General features: G+C 40.3%; 1 protein-coding gene across 1 annotated transcript in view; it reads left to right on the top strand.

Annotated features, from left to right (window-relative positions):
- RALGAPA2 (Ral GTPase activating protein catalytic subunit alpha 2) overlaps nt 1-12,357 on the top strand; it is a 139,726-nt gene that overhangs the window by 48,197 nt on the left and 79,172 nt on the right. Inside the window, exons 20-23 of the mRNA XM_074168019.1 lie at nt 100-276; nt 3,433-3,626; nt 4,110-4,208; nt 4,468-4,623. Coding sequence (XP_074024120.1) covers nt 100-276; nt 3,433-3,626; nt 4,110-4,208; nt 4,468-4,623 — 626 coding nt within the window. The remainder of the gene's footprint in view (nt 1-99; nt 277-3,432; nt 3,627-4,109; nt 4,209-4,467; nt 4,624-12,357) is intronic.

Raw genomic sequence — 12,357 nt, 5'->3', positions numbered from 1 at the left:
CCTGTTACAGATATATTAGGTGCTTTTCTCATCATGCTTTGCTAAAGTAGTCTTTAAAAACAGGCTCTGTGATCTTTATTAATCCCCTTCTTGCTTTAGGTGAAAGCATTAGCAGTGACACGTCCATTGGCTATAACAATGAAGTAGAGATCGCACTCATCCCCTGGCAAGCTTCCGAAGACGACCATGAAGTCAATGCATCAGCAGACGTTTGTGTGGATCCTGATGCACCTCGTTGGCTTCAGCTTAGTCCTTCAGATACTGCAAATTTAACAGGTACCATAGTCCAGAAAAAGTATTTACTATTTTAGATTTTTATCTCAAAAAGGATTTTATATGGTTTGGTTTGTTCATAAAAAGTATGTTTCATTTGGCATATATCACCAACTTTTGTTAATTTTATTTGTTATGTTCACTCAAAAATGAGATATGAATACCCAGAGTTTAAGGAATTTGGGTAATCAGACTGAAGCTGACAGAGTTGCCAATAGATTGTGATCCAGAAAATGATGACATAGTTAAAAATAATTGGGTTGCTTACTGTGTCAAATTATTACTAACCAGCTGACATGTGATAGCTGATCACTTGTGCTCTTAGCTAACCCCAGTGTTGAAGTAAAAGAATTAATTTATATTTTAAGTTAATAAGTTTTATTTCGTAGCAGAATGGTCTAAAGAAATTCCTTGCTATATTGATTCACGGTGTCTTCTCTCGTCTTAATCCTGTTATCCTCCTTATTTATACTTCAAAGTACACAATGCCTTATACTCTAGTAGGATGTGGTAAGTGGCATTCTCAGAATAGTTAATTTGGAAGTAAAAGCCCTTTACCTTTCCGTTTTATTTACAGTATCTCTAACATGTACAACATTCATGATTATTTATTGCAATATTTTGATTCTTTGCAATTTGTAAGCATGCCTTCCCATCTAATAATGTGAGTTAGAGATGTTATTTCAATAACTTAATGCACTAACATATGAAACTATCTTACAGGCTGGTTTTGCTAGCAGATACATAGTTTCAAGGATATTTTTTTCATATTCACTTTTTCTTTGAAATGTCTATAATTTAATGAACCAACACACCTACTTCAACGGTTCAGACTGCCATTGTACAAAAGGTAGCATGTAATACAGTACTTGGTAAGGATTAGTATGTATGATAAATTCTTTGTTTTCTTTATGTCTGTGATGCAAGACATTGCTCCTTTGTGTGTACAAACAGAGTGAAATGCATAAAATAACCTGATAAGTATCAGACTAAAAAGAAAAAGATGGGGTAACAAATGTATAATTGCCCAAGAGAGCCAGCGTGCTCCTACTGCATTTCTGGTTCTCACCAAAGTCACAAAATGTTGTTTTGCTCTAGAAACCTCTATGGTGTAAGGCAAAAAAATACTGTGACGCCACCACTGAACAGCATAGGTGCAATTTCTTTAACGATAGATCTGTTGAAGATCATTCCAATGTGCATAATAAATAACATCTGTCTTAACACTTTGGGAATTCATAATGCTACAACAAACAAACCAAGATGGCTTCCAAGTGGAAGCCAGTGATGAGTGGTGTTCCTCAGGGGTCAGTACTGGAACCAGTGCTGTTTAACATCTTTGTTGGGGACCTGGACAGTGGGATAGAGTGCACCCTCAGCAAGTTTGCCAACGACATCAAGCTGTGTGGCGCAGTCAACGCACTGGAGGGAAGGGATGCCATGCAGAGGGACCTGGACAGGCTTGAGAGGTGGGCCGGTGCAAACCTCATGAAGTTCAACCAAGCCAAGTGCAAGGTCCTGCACCTGGGTCACGGCAATCCCAGTCACAAATACAGGTTGGGCGGAGAATGGCTGGAGAGCGGCCCTGAGGAGAAGGACTTGGGAGTGCTCGTGGGTGAGAAGCTCAACATGAGCCAGCAATGTGCACTGCCAGCCCAGAAAGCCAACTGCATCCTGGGCTGCATCAAAAGTGTGACCAACAGGGCGAGGGAGGTGATGTTGCCCCTCTGCTCTGGTGAGACCCCACCTGGAGTACTGTGTCCAGCTGTGGAGCCCTCAGCACAGGAAGGACATGGACCTGTTGGAGCGGATCCAGAGGAGGCCACAAAGATGCTCAGAGGGCTGGAGCACCTCTCCTATGAAGACAGGCTGAGAGAGCTGGGGTTGTTCAGCTTGGAGAAGAGAAGGCTCCGGGGAGACCTCAGAGCAGCCTTCCAATATCTGAAGGGAGCCTACAGGAGAGCCGGAGAGGGACTCTTTGTCAGGAAGTGTAGTGACAGGACAAGGGGTAATGGTTTTAAATTGAAAGAGGGGAGATTTAGATGAGATATTAGGAGGAAATTCTTTCCTGTGAGAGTGGTGAGGCACTGGAACAGGTTGCCCAGGGAAGCTGTGGATGCCCCATCCCTGGAGGTGTTCAAGGCCAGGCTGGATGGGGCTTGGAGCAACCTGGTCTGGTGGGAGGTGTCCCTGCCCATGGCAGGGGGGTTGGAACTCGATGATCTTTAAGGTCCCTTCCAACTCTAACCATTCTATGGTTCTATGAAAAAAAGAAAAAAAATCCCAAAAGCTTTTTAAAAATTAATTTCAAGAAAACATAAAACCATCTAAAATGGCTTTTATTTTGCTAACCTTCTTTGGGTTCTGGGAGGACACAAGTTACTCCTCCTGCCTGTGTAGGGGTTTCCTGCAACTTTCCGTAAACACTGCCTGCTGAGCACTGCAGGGTGCCACGGGCTGATTCTGCCTGCAGACAGCCTGCTATGCACCTTTCCCTGGTCTGGTAGAAGATAATGTAACAGCTCTTGTCATTAAAATTTGCACTTCATTATGGAATTTTTCTTTTACTCTTTAAGCATGTTAATTCCATTATCCTGACAGTCTTCACAAAATCCTGCTTTCCTTCTCAGTTTGCATACTGCTGTCTCAGGAACTGCTTCTGTATAAAATGATAATGCCTGAGTATATTCTTTATCACGAGTAGTGCATGCTCTTTAGTTCCTTTGTTCAGTTCCATTTCCAGGTCATTTTATACTACGTGATCTTAAAAAAAGAAAGGACTCTTAGCAATAGAAATATTACCCGTAAAAGCCAGTTATTGATCAAATAAATCTCTGAGTACATGAATGTTCCATTTAACTGCATTTGCCTCCCTGCTAGAAAGAAAAAGCAACCCTTGAGTGAGGGCAGTCTGTCTGATATAAAACTGATCTATAGCTGTGTCATCTCTATGTGGACGCCCTTTACCCTACATTTTCTGCCATTTTTTCTTTGAATCCTGTGCTAGCTTGAGCAATGAAAAAGAGAGAGATGATTCGGCGGGAGAGAATACTTTTGAGATGGAATCTTAGAAGGAGTGATATTACTATTTTACTGACCAAATTTATACGCTACGCTGCATTTCTAATTCATGGAAACTGAACTTTTTTAATTTTACAGACAGTAGTGAATTCCTTGCTGATGACTGCAGTATAATTGCTGGTGGAAGCCTTATTGGTTGGCATCCTGATTCTGCTGCTGTTTTGTGGAGGAGGATCTTGGGCATTCTTGGAGATGTGAACAATATTAAGTCACCTAAAATCCATGCAAAAGTTTTTGGGTATCTGTATGAGTTGTGGTATAAGCTCGCAAAGGTAATGCATGTAATGCTTACATCTAATGATAATGATTTTTGTGCTAAAAATGACTATTAAATTTGATTTAGTATTAGCATCTAGAACATACTTGGAGTATTCTGTCTTAAAGCTAACCTTGTTTGATTTCTAGCAGAAAATAGGAATTCAATGACAAGAGAATTTAGATTAGTTAATTTAAATGGAGTGAGGAAACAGTAGCAAAGAATATAGAGCTATAGAATAGATTACTGCAAACGTTGGTATTTGGTGTAAAAGCCCATGGTATGGTCTAAAATGGTAATATATTTGCTTAGGCTGTGGGGAAGCACTGTAGAACAAGCTTTCGTGGTAGTTTTGGCTTAAGTAGGAACTCCATATAGTGCAGGATGTAGTGCATTTAAAATATAATAAAATAAAATGGAAAAGAAGTAATGTGAAATAAAGAGCGTTAATAAAGTTAAGCTATCAGTTTTATTAACTTGCTGCCTTTAAAAACATTAGATACGGGACAACCTTGCTATAAGTGTGGACAATCAGTCTACTCCCTCGCCTCCTGTCTTAATTCCTCCTCTCAGAATATTTGCATCATGGTTGTTCAAGGTAAATTATTTCTAAAATTTTCACACACTAGTATTTTCTTGCATATCAGTACTGAATGGGTGTATGTTTAATTGTGTAATTTTTACAATCACTGCTGGCTAAGAAGATAAATACCCTTCAAAGACTGTTTGGACTCAAATCTATTTTAATAAATACACGGAACAGATTTGCTTTGTGTAAAATCTGCTGAAGATGCAGTTTTGCATCAGCTGGCTACTAGAAAAAAGAAGTAATAATACAAGATTTTTGTTCTTTCCAGGCAACCACCCTGCCAAATGAATATAAGGAAGGCAAACTTCAGGCGTACAGGCTGATCTGTGCTATGATGACCAGGCGTCAAGATGTTCTGCCAAATTCTGATTTCCTGGTTCATTTTTATTTTGTGATGCACCTTGGCTTAACAAGTGAAGACCAGGTACAAGCTTTACTTGATAAAAAAATAAATCGATTACTGTGTGCTGATGGAAATATCTGTATTTTCATATTTGAAGACCTGAGGCATAAAGGAAGCAATACTTTGCAACGATTGTTGCATGTAATTGTCCCGTGTAGCTTAGTCTGTGCTTCTCTTTAGGTTACCCCGTCCTAACTTTCTCATTGCTCTTCCATTTGCTTAAATTTTTAAACAACTACTACTTATTTGTGACTTATTGTCACAACTACATCCCAGACACTTGTTGATGTTTCTTTCTTGGTTTCCTGATGTTTCTGAGGGATAATCTATGAAGAGTTTCTGTCCATCTGCATTGCACGGTGAGTAGCTGAGTCAAGCTGGTCATGTGAAAAACGTTCAAAAGCTCAGTTGATACCAAGTCTTGAGCTACACTCTGTGTCTGACAAGCGTGTTTAAACTTTGCCTCTGCCAAAGTGGGAGCCTCGCGTGTCTAGTGCCCCTAGCACGTTCTGTACAAAGTGTGATGCTGTGAAGTTGGTGCTTCCAGAGCAGCCGCTGGAGTTGGTCTGTTGTTCATGTTACTCCCAGCTCACGTTACAGATGTTTTTACCTTTAGTCATAAGGTAAAATGCCAGACACCATCTTGGGCAAAGGAGGGGCTGAGAATATCTTTATGTTAATTTAAAAGCAGCGTCTGCTCTCAGCATATCCTTTGGAATGCCACGTACCATCGCTTGCAAGGACATATTCTAAAATTAGAATTAATGCCCTCTCCAGACTTTTCCCCTTCAGGATTAGTCCTTCAGGCGGTGTTTAAAACTGTCACACCAGCTCTTTTTAACTGGTGCAAAGGGGACTGAAGGGAGAACTGAGACAGAAGGTTATTATATCACTGTAACCAAGAAGTGCTACCAAAACATTCTATTTCTGTGAATAAATATTGTTTTTACATCCATGTGTCCTTGGTTGGCCTAACTAATGAAGTATTCAGTAGGAGATGAGGAAGACTTAATCTGTCCAGATGTGAGAAGATTATTGGGCCACAGAATCAGCTAAATACTCATGAAAACTGTAAGAAATACTCTTTAGCCAAAATAAAGACTATCTAAAAACATTTTGATGTTTTTAGAGCTGTACAGTGAGTTTTCTTCCCTAAAAGAAATACTCCAATGAAGTCAATGGCTAGAGCTGTGCTGTGGGTGCCAGCAGAGGGCACACGGACCCCTTTGTAAATCCTGTAGCGGTCACTGTCACTGCTGCTTCTTCTGAGAGTTTATTTCTGGTGCCCTTAGTAATTAAGTAGGAAGAGTCTTGCACAGGTTTGGTTATTTCTGAGATGAAAAGAGAGAAATAACGCATTGTTACCAGGTTCCTGCCCTCTGAGTCTTCCTTCCCCATTCTGAAAAGTTACAGCATTTGGAAAATCTTCCTTTTAAATAGATAATGGGGAAAAAAAAAAAGAATAGAAAAGAAAGGGTTTTCTTCTGGCAAAACCTAAGAGTTCTGGCTGCTGCTGAAACTTAGAAAAAAACCGTAAGCATCTGCCATTTATAAAGCACAAATGGGGAAAAAGAAAAGTGTTGTGGGGACTCCTCTTTTTGCCACTCTCAATATGTTACCTGAGAGTAATGAACATCTCGTTACTCTTTCATTTCATTAATGCCATTCAGATTTCAGGTGGTTTAACACTAGTTGTTGTACAGAGTAAATTCGTTCCCCAAGGAAAAAAAATGACTGTGATAACACCCACTATAATCAGACCTCTGAATTTTAAAACCACACAGCATTAAACCCTCTCACATAAAAAACACAATTCAAGAAACATTAAAGCCTGATGTAGACCAGATTTGAGAAAACATAATCAATTTTTATATTTGGAAAAATAAAGAGCCTTAAATCAGTATAGCAACCACTGCCAACACAGGGCCTTAGGGGCAGAAAGTATCAGTAATTGTAAGACTTGAGTTGTTTTCATTTACACATTTCCATGAAAAGGCCAGATTTTCAGAGGTCTTCAACTGTTGACAGTTCCTATTTTTGAAGCTAAGGGCTGCTCTGTTTTTTTGAAATCTGACCACTTCCTGGAGAACTGTTTCCTGTATAGAAACTGGGAGATTTTTAAAATGTGGAGTTGGTTATTGTTGGGCTGGTTTTTACCGTGTTTATTGCATTTTGGCGTTAATAACAGTTCCACAGATTTTTAGGCTTCTTGCTGGTGTGCACGTTGGATTTTAGTGCTTGTGCAGAGTTACAATCCAGAAGTTAAAGATGATGAAGAGATGAAGGCTTGCTTAGTGAAGGCAGACCCCACATTGCATGTCATTCCAGGATTTCCCAGATACTTTGCATGCTGATGCTTCTCTTTTGTTCTTCCTTGCCTCTCTCAGTATTGCTTTTTTTGCCTCTTGGTGGCACACTTGACCATGAGGTTTTTTTTTCTCTTATGTTACTGTCTTTCCAGTTTTGCTTTCCTTCACCAGGAAGCTGGTTGAGGTGGTAACTCACGGTGCTTTGGAGCTCGGATTCTCATGCAACGTGTTGATATGAAGCATGATCCTTATTTCTGTATTTCCAGTATGAGTAGCGTCAAGGTACTTGATGGGTGTTGAGACTAGTCGGACAGTTTGCGTGCTAGGGGTAACTACAAATGCAGGAACGCGTTGTGTGAGGCAGAAACCTCCTCTGATTTGTGCAAAGAGTAGCACAGTGTAAAGTGTACCTTGCAAAGCACTTTGCTTTCCCAGGGTCTTACAGCTTCCTGCAAGAAACAGGTTGATGTACAATGAGCGGGACACAGTACCAGTACAGATGTTGTGATTTTTTTAATTTTTTTTTTTTTTTTTTTACTTCTCAGGGATTTTTTGGTATATGCTGTTACCTGATAAACTTCTTATAAAAGATACCATGGGGCACAAGGATCACTGGAACGTGGATCCTTGTTCTTTGTAACACTGCAGAATCCCCATTACCAAAGTGTGCTTTCTAAGATGCAAGTTATCGCGTGCCATAATAAGCCTTGGGGCAGATTTGTTTTTAGCACTGATTGTTTTTATTTGCTAAGCACAAGCATAAATTTCTCACTCTTAAGGAATACAAACAGGAGAAAGGAGAAGGGGGAGGATTTTCCTTCAATATGTATGACCAGTTCAACTTCAAAATTTATGGGAGAAAGCAATAGAAAGGTAGACCAACTCCAGGAAATCGCATTGGCTACTTTAGAAGAGCTTTTTAAGTGGCTACATAATTTTTAAAAAAAATTACAGTCAGAAACCTATTTGACCTGAATGTGATTTTTCAGTATTTTAGTTAGCATCAGGAATGTTTCTTTTTGAAATACGTTTCTTTTTCCACTCCTCCCTTATGGATATGAGTATACAAAATTCCTGCTGTATTGTGTAGATTTTGGTGTTGATAGAAAAACAAAATAATACATTTTAAAACATGGTTAGAAATTAATACAATATTACTGCTGGCAAGTGCAAACTAACTTTGCAGACTTGTCTCATGGGCTATATAAAAGAGCAATGTTGGGTTATATTTTATGGAAAGCTCCCATGGCATTCTGAGTTCAAGATGTAGCAATTAGCTTAGCAGATGAGAAAAGAGATAGTGAGGTAATGAGCTGCATCTAATTTGTCCGTGTGGAAGTGTCTAAGGACAAACATCCCTGTAGGAAGAAGTGAACAATTCTCTGCAACGATTGCATCACCTTTTCAGGTGGGAGAAGTCATTGTGTAGAGGGCAGTCACAGAGTCAGTCGCAGCCTGGCGCTATAATTACTTCCAGCTTGCAAAGGGGCCTGAGGTCAAGGGGCGAGTGACCGTCTGCGGGATGATGATTCTCCTCCTCTGCCGCTCAAGTTAGTGGACGTTTCTCTGATGCTGGAGTTGAGCCCCTGCAGGTTTTAATGAGTGAAGTTCGCTGAGGCTCACCGCCTCCCCTCCCTCACCTCCAGTGTAAAGGAAAAGGAATTTGGACATTGGCTACCACGCCGTGGGTTAGTGGAGGTAGTTCACCCGTGGTTGCTCCAATTCCTCGTCTAGACCATGGAAAATCATGAAATGTTCTTGGGGGTGTGATTTTATTTTGGTTTTTTTTTAGGCGATGCCACAGGATAGCCTGTTGCAGTTTGGGTAGGTGTAGCTGCATTAAGCAGCCAGGTGAGACTGATTGTTGAAAACCCCCTATTCCAGTGATTGTAACTGTACATGACTTTTGATTTGGACAATAAATATGCCTTTTTAAATTAAACCAAAGTCTAATCCGGCAGTGCACAAAGTTTACCTGAACCGGGAAAGGACATGTATTTTAACATTGCTGCTAGTTGATTACTGTAGCAGTAATTTTTGCTTCATGAACTTGAAAATATACATAAGCATCTCGTTGCTTCATAGCTTCCTTGGTTTTGCTGAAGAACAAAAATACCAAAACACAATTTCAGAATACTACTGACACCATTCAGCCCCCTTCTCAGAAGAGCAACTCTTGAGATAATTCTGATTCCTCAGTTCTGGTACTTTAGATACCTAAATAATCCTTCTAAATTACTGGTGTTTTTTTCCTAAAACTTCTGTGGATTTTTGTGATGCTGTCTTCTTTCTGTCTAAATTTGCACTTGAGAATGCAGTGCAAGTTAGATGCTTACCCTGTAGTTATGCTGGAAAAGAAGAGGCAAGTTTTCAGTATTTTTCAAGTTTCAAGCCCCCAGCTGTTTAGTGTCATTTTTTTTTTTTTATAGAAAGTCTCACCCCGCTACCGGGGCTTTAGCATCGGTTAATGTGCTTGGTGTAACCTTGACAACACTTGCCGCCGTGGTTTTACCCAGTAAACAGAGGTTATCTGAAAAGGGAGCTAACAGGTTAGTTATATTCCTGCCTTTTAAAGTGGGGTTTTTTTTAACAAATAAGTTTAATTAATGTACAGTTATACCAACTTGCCAGAGTGTCTTCAGAATAGAGAACTTACGTATGAGAAAATATTAAGGAACGTAATAAAAAGGCTTCAGAAATTCGCTGTGAAGAGGACAAATAATAGACAAGGAACGAGACTGTGCTGATGGGGTTTTTTAGTTTAGGGATGTTAAGGGGAGAACAAGCTTTAAATATGGAAGAAAAAAAAAAAAAGCCCAAATCCAAATGAGTTGACAGATGTCCTTGGTGATTAAATTTCAGCACATGCAGACTGGCCTGCCTGCAGAACGCAGCCCAGCTGTAGGCAGAGAAGTTAACAGCTATGTCTTTAGCTCAGTTCCTTTTAGTACTAAAAGGGTGACTTCGATGAAATAATCTATCAATAAAGATGGCGATATAGTAACGTGTGTTATGCTTATCTATAAGTCTCTTAATTTGTTTAAAATATACTGTGGCTAATTATGGAAGGGAAGCTACACCAGTTATGCGGTAAGCTTATGTAGAAACACTGACTAGAGTTGTTTGTATGAGAGATGGCTAGTTTATATAACATGAAGCGTTTTTTAGTAGAGTTGCTACCAGAAAAGCCGTATGAATTACCTATTTCTATTAACATTGATCTGAAGTTTTTTTAAAAAAAAAAAAAAGTACTTGTGAGCTTTTATATGTTTCTGTTAAATTCTTATTCAAGATTGAGGAGCAGCATACAACTTCTAGACTGCTCAGCCATTAGTGCTGTTCGCTTGGACGTGTATTAGCCTGGCAGAGCATTGTCCTCTAAAGGTACAATAAATGAGCAGCTTTGCTTTTCCATGCTGTGGAATAAGTACTTCTCGCCCGGATTTCTGCCTGATAATGTCGCACGTGAGGACCCTTAGTTGTACGGCGTTTAGAAACCATAACGCATTTTTAGATTCCTTTCCAGACTGCCATTTAAAATAAATTAATCGTAATATAGCCCATTAGGGTTTCGATTCCCGTATTGTAGTTTCTTGTAACTTTCTTCCGATGGCTACTGTGATTTTTGCCCTTTTTTAATCTCCCCCATATCTTACTTTCTGTAGAAAATTTGCCTGTGTGCCCCTATTATGTGCTTTATGAGAACTTTGAAAAAAGTTTTAACAGCTTGTTTCCAGTAGAGATAAAAGTACAAATGCCAAGGTCTCACAGGAAATCCTGCACACCCCTCTGCTTGCTCGCAGTGGGATAAATCAGAAGTGCTGGAGAAAAATAGCTGCTAGGATGGACTGGAAGAAAGGAAGAACCAGGTAGTGGCTATTGTAGGAACTGGACATTTTGGATCAATTTTGGTAGTTTTGTCTTTTTTTTTTTTTTTTTTTAATATTTTTGCTCTTTCTAAATTGCTTCCATCCCACCCAAATTCCTGTTTCATAGTCGTTGCTCTGTCTGTCTCTTCTGTGTTCCCAGCAGTATCTTGCTGAAGTGCCTGCTGCTTGTGAGCTCCTTTGTGAGGGTTTTCTGAACTCTGTCCAGGATAGAAATAGAGTTTTTTGAAACAGAGGCAACATCTCTCTTCCTTCCATTTTGCTCACACTTTTTCTCTCTTCCACCTCTCCAGTCATCGCTGTAGCTTTGGGATCTCCCAAAGCAAGTTTCTTTGTTAATGTGCCCTGCAGTGCTGTTTCATCATCCGTCATCCTGAGCTCTCTCCTTGACTTCCCACTTTCCCTCTGCTTTGGGCTTGTCTTCGGGATTCATCCTTTTCCAAAACTCTGTGTGCAGTTGTGCTTCTCTGCTTCGGACGTGTTTGACTTCAACTTCTCGCTTAGCTGTTATCTTTATCTCTTAAGCAAGGTTACGTGATAAATTCTGAGCGACTGTTATAAACAAATCAAGGTTTAACGCGTTTGCTGTTTGGGGGGATGTTCTAATAAAAATGTGCAAAACAATCTCTTCTCCTTTGCGTGTGTTCCTCCATCTTGAAAACTGATATAGCATGCAGGTGAGAGTGGAAAGTGTTAAAAGCGCTGCTAATTGCCACCTAAGGCGGAGGGACCTGCCTTCCTGCTGTGTGCCGCAGGGACCTCCTTTACCTCTCCTCTCAGGGGGGTGCTCGCCTTCCCTTTCCTAAAACCACCTTCCCTCTAAGCGCTTCATCTCCTGCTCTGCAGGTGCTGCGGCGCTGCCACCTCGGCTCTCTTAGAATCGGAGGCTTCAAAGCGGTCCTGCCACAAGCGTTTGGGAGAAATCCCTGTGGCGCCACAAAGCCATCTCCGCCTTCCAAGCAAGCGCCACGGACTAGTAACTGTCTTCTCCGCACCCCTGCCTCTGTACCCGTAGCAAATGGGCATTTGACCGTTTCCCTCAAAGTGCGCGTGAACTTAAAATATTTCTTCCAGCCTGAAGTGTATCCTTGATCCCAGCGGTCTCCTAGGTTGTGAAGATATCAAATATAATCTAAAAGGGGAGAAACTTCAAAAATTCTGTTCGCTTTATGTGTTTGCCTGATCTCTGTTAATAGGGCATCTGAGCATCTCTCTCTCGGCACAAGGGCTTTGGGGTGGGGGTGTTGTTACTAATATGACTTTAAAAGAGAAAGCTTTCTAATATAGTTTAGAGAGGAAGGAGCAATTACCAGCAGGTGATTTACACAGTAATCTGTCACCTTCAGCGCTTGCGAATAACCTTATCCGTGTTTTACAAATGCAGTGTTACTCTGTTTTTTAGTATCTCTCCCTATTGCATTCCAGTCATAAGATACTTAAGCAAAGATAACTTTTTTGGAAGTTAGATTTAAATGACAGATCAAAGTGGATTTCTCTGCCAAGCTAATCCTGTGCTTTCTGAGGCTGTCAAAATACTTCATAAATTTTTATTGGAACTT

The sequence above is a fragment of the Numenius arquata genome, chromosome 2 (assembly GCF_964106895.1).
Source record: "Numenius arquata chromosome 2, bNumArq3.hap1.1, whole genome shotgun sequence".
NCBI classification, from domain to species: Eukaryota; Metazoa; Chordata; class Aves; order Charadriiformes; family Scolopacidae; genus Numenius; species Numenius arquata.
Note: the sequence above shows the minus strand (reverse complement) of the source record. Positions and strands in the feature narration are given on the sequence as shown.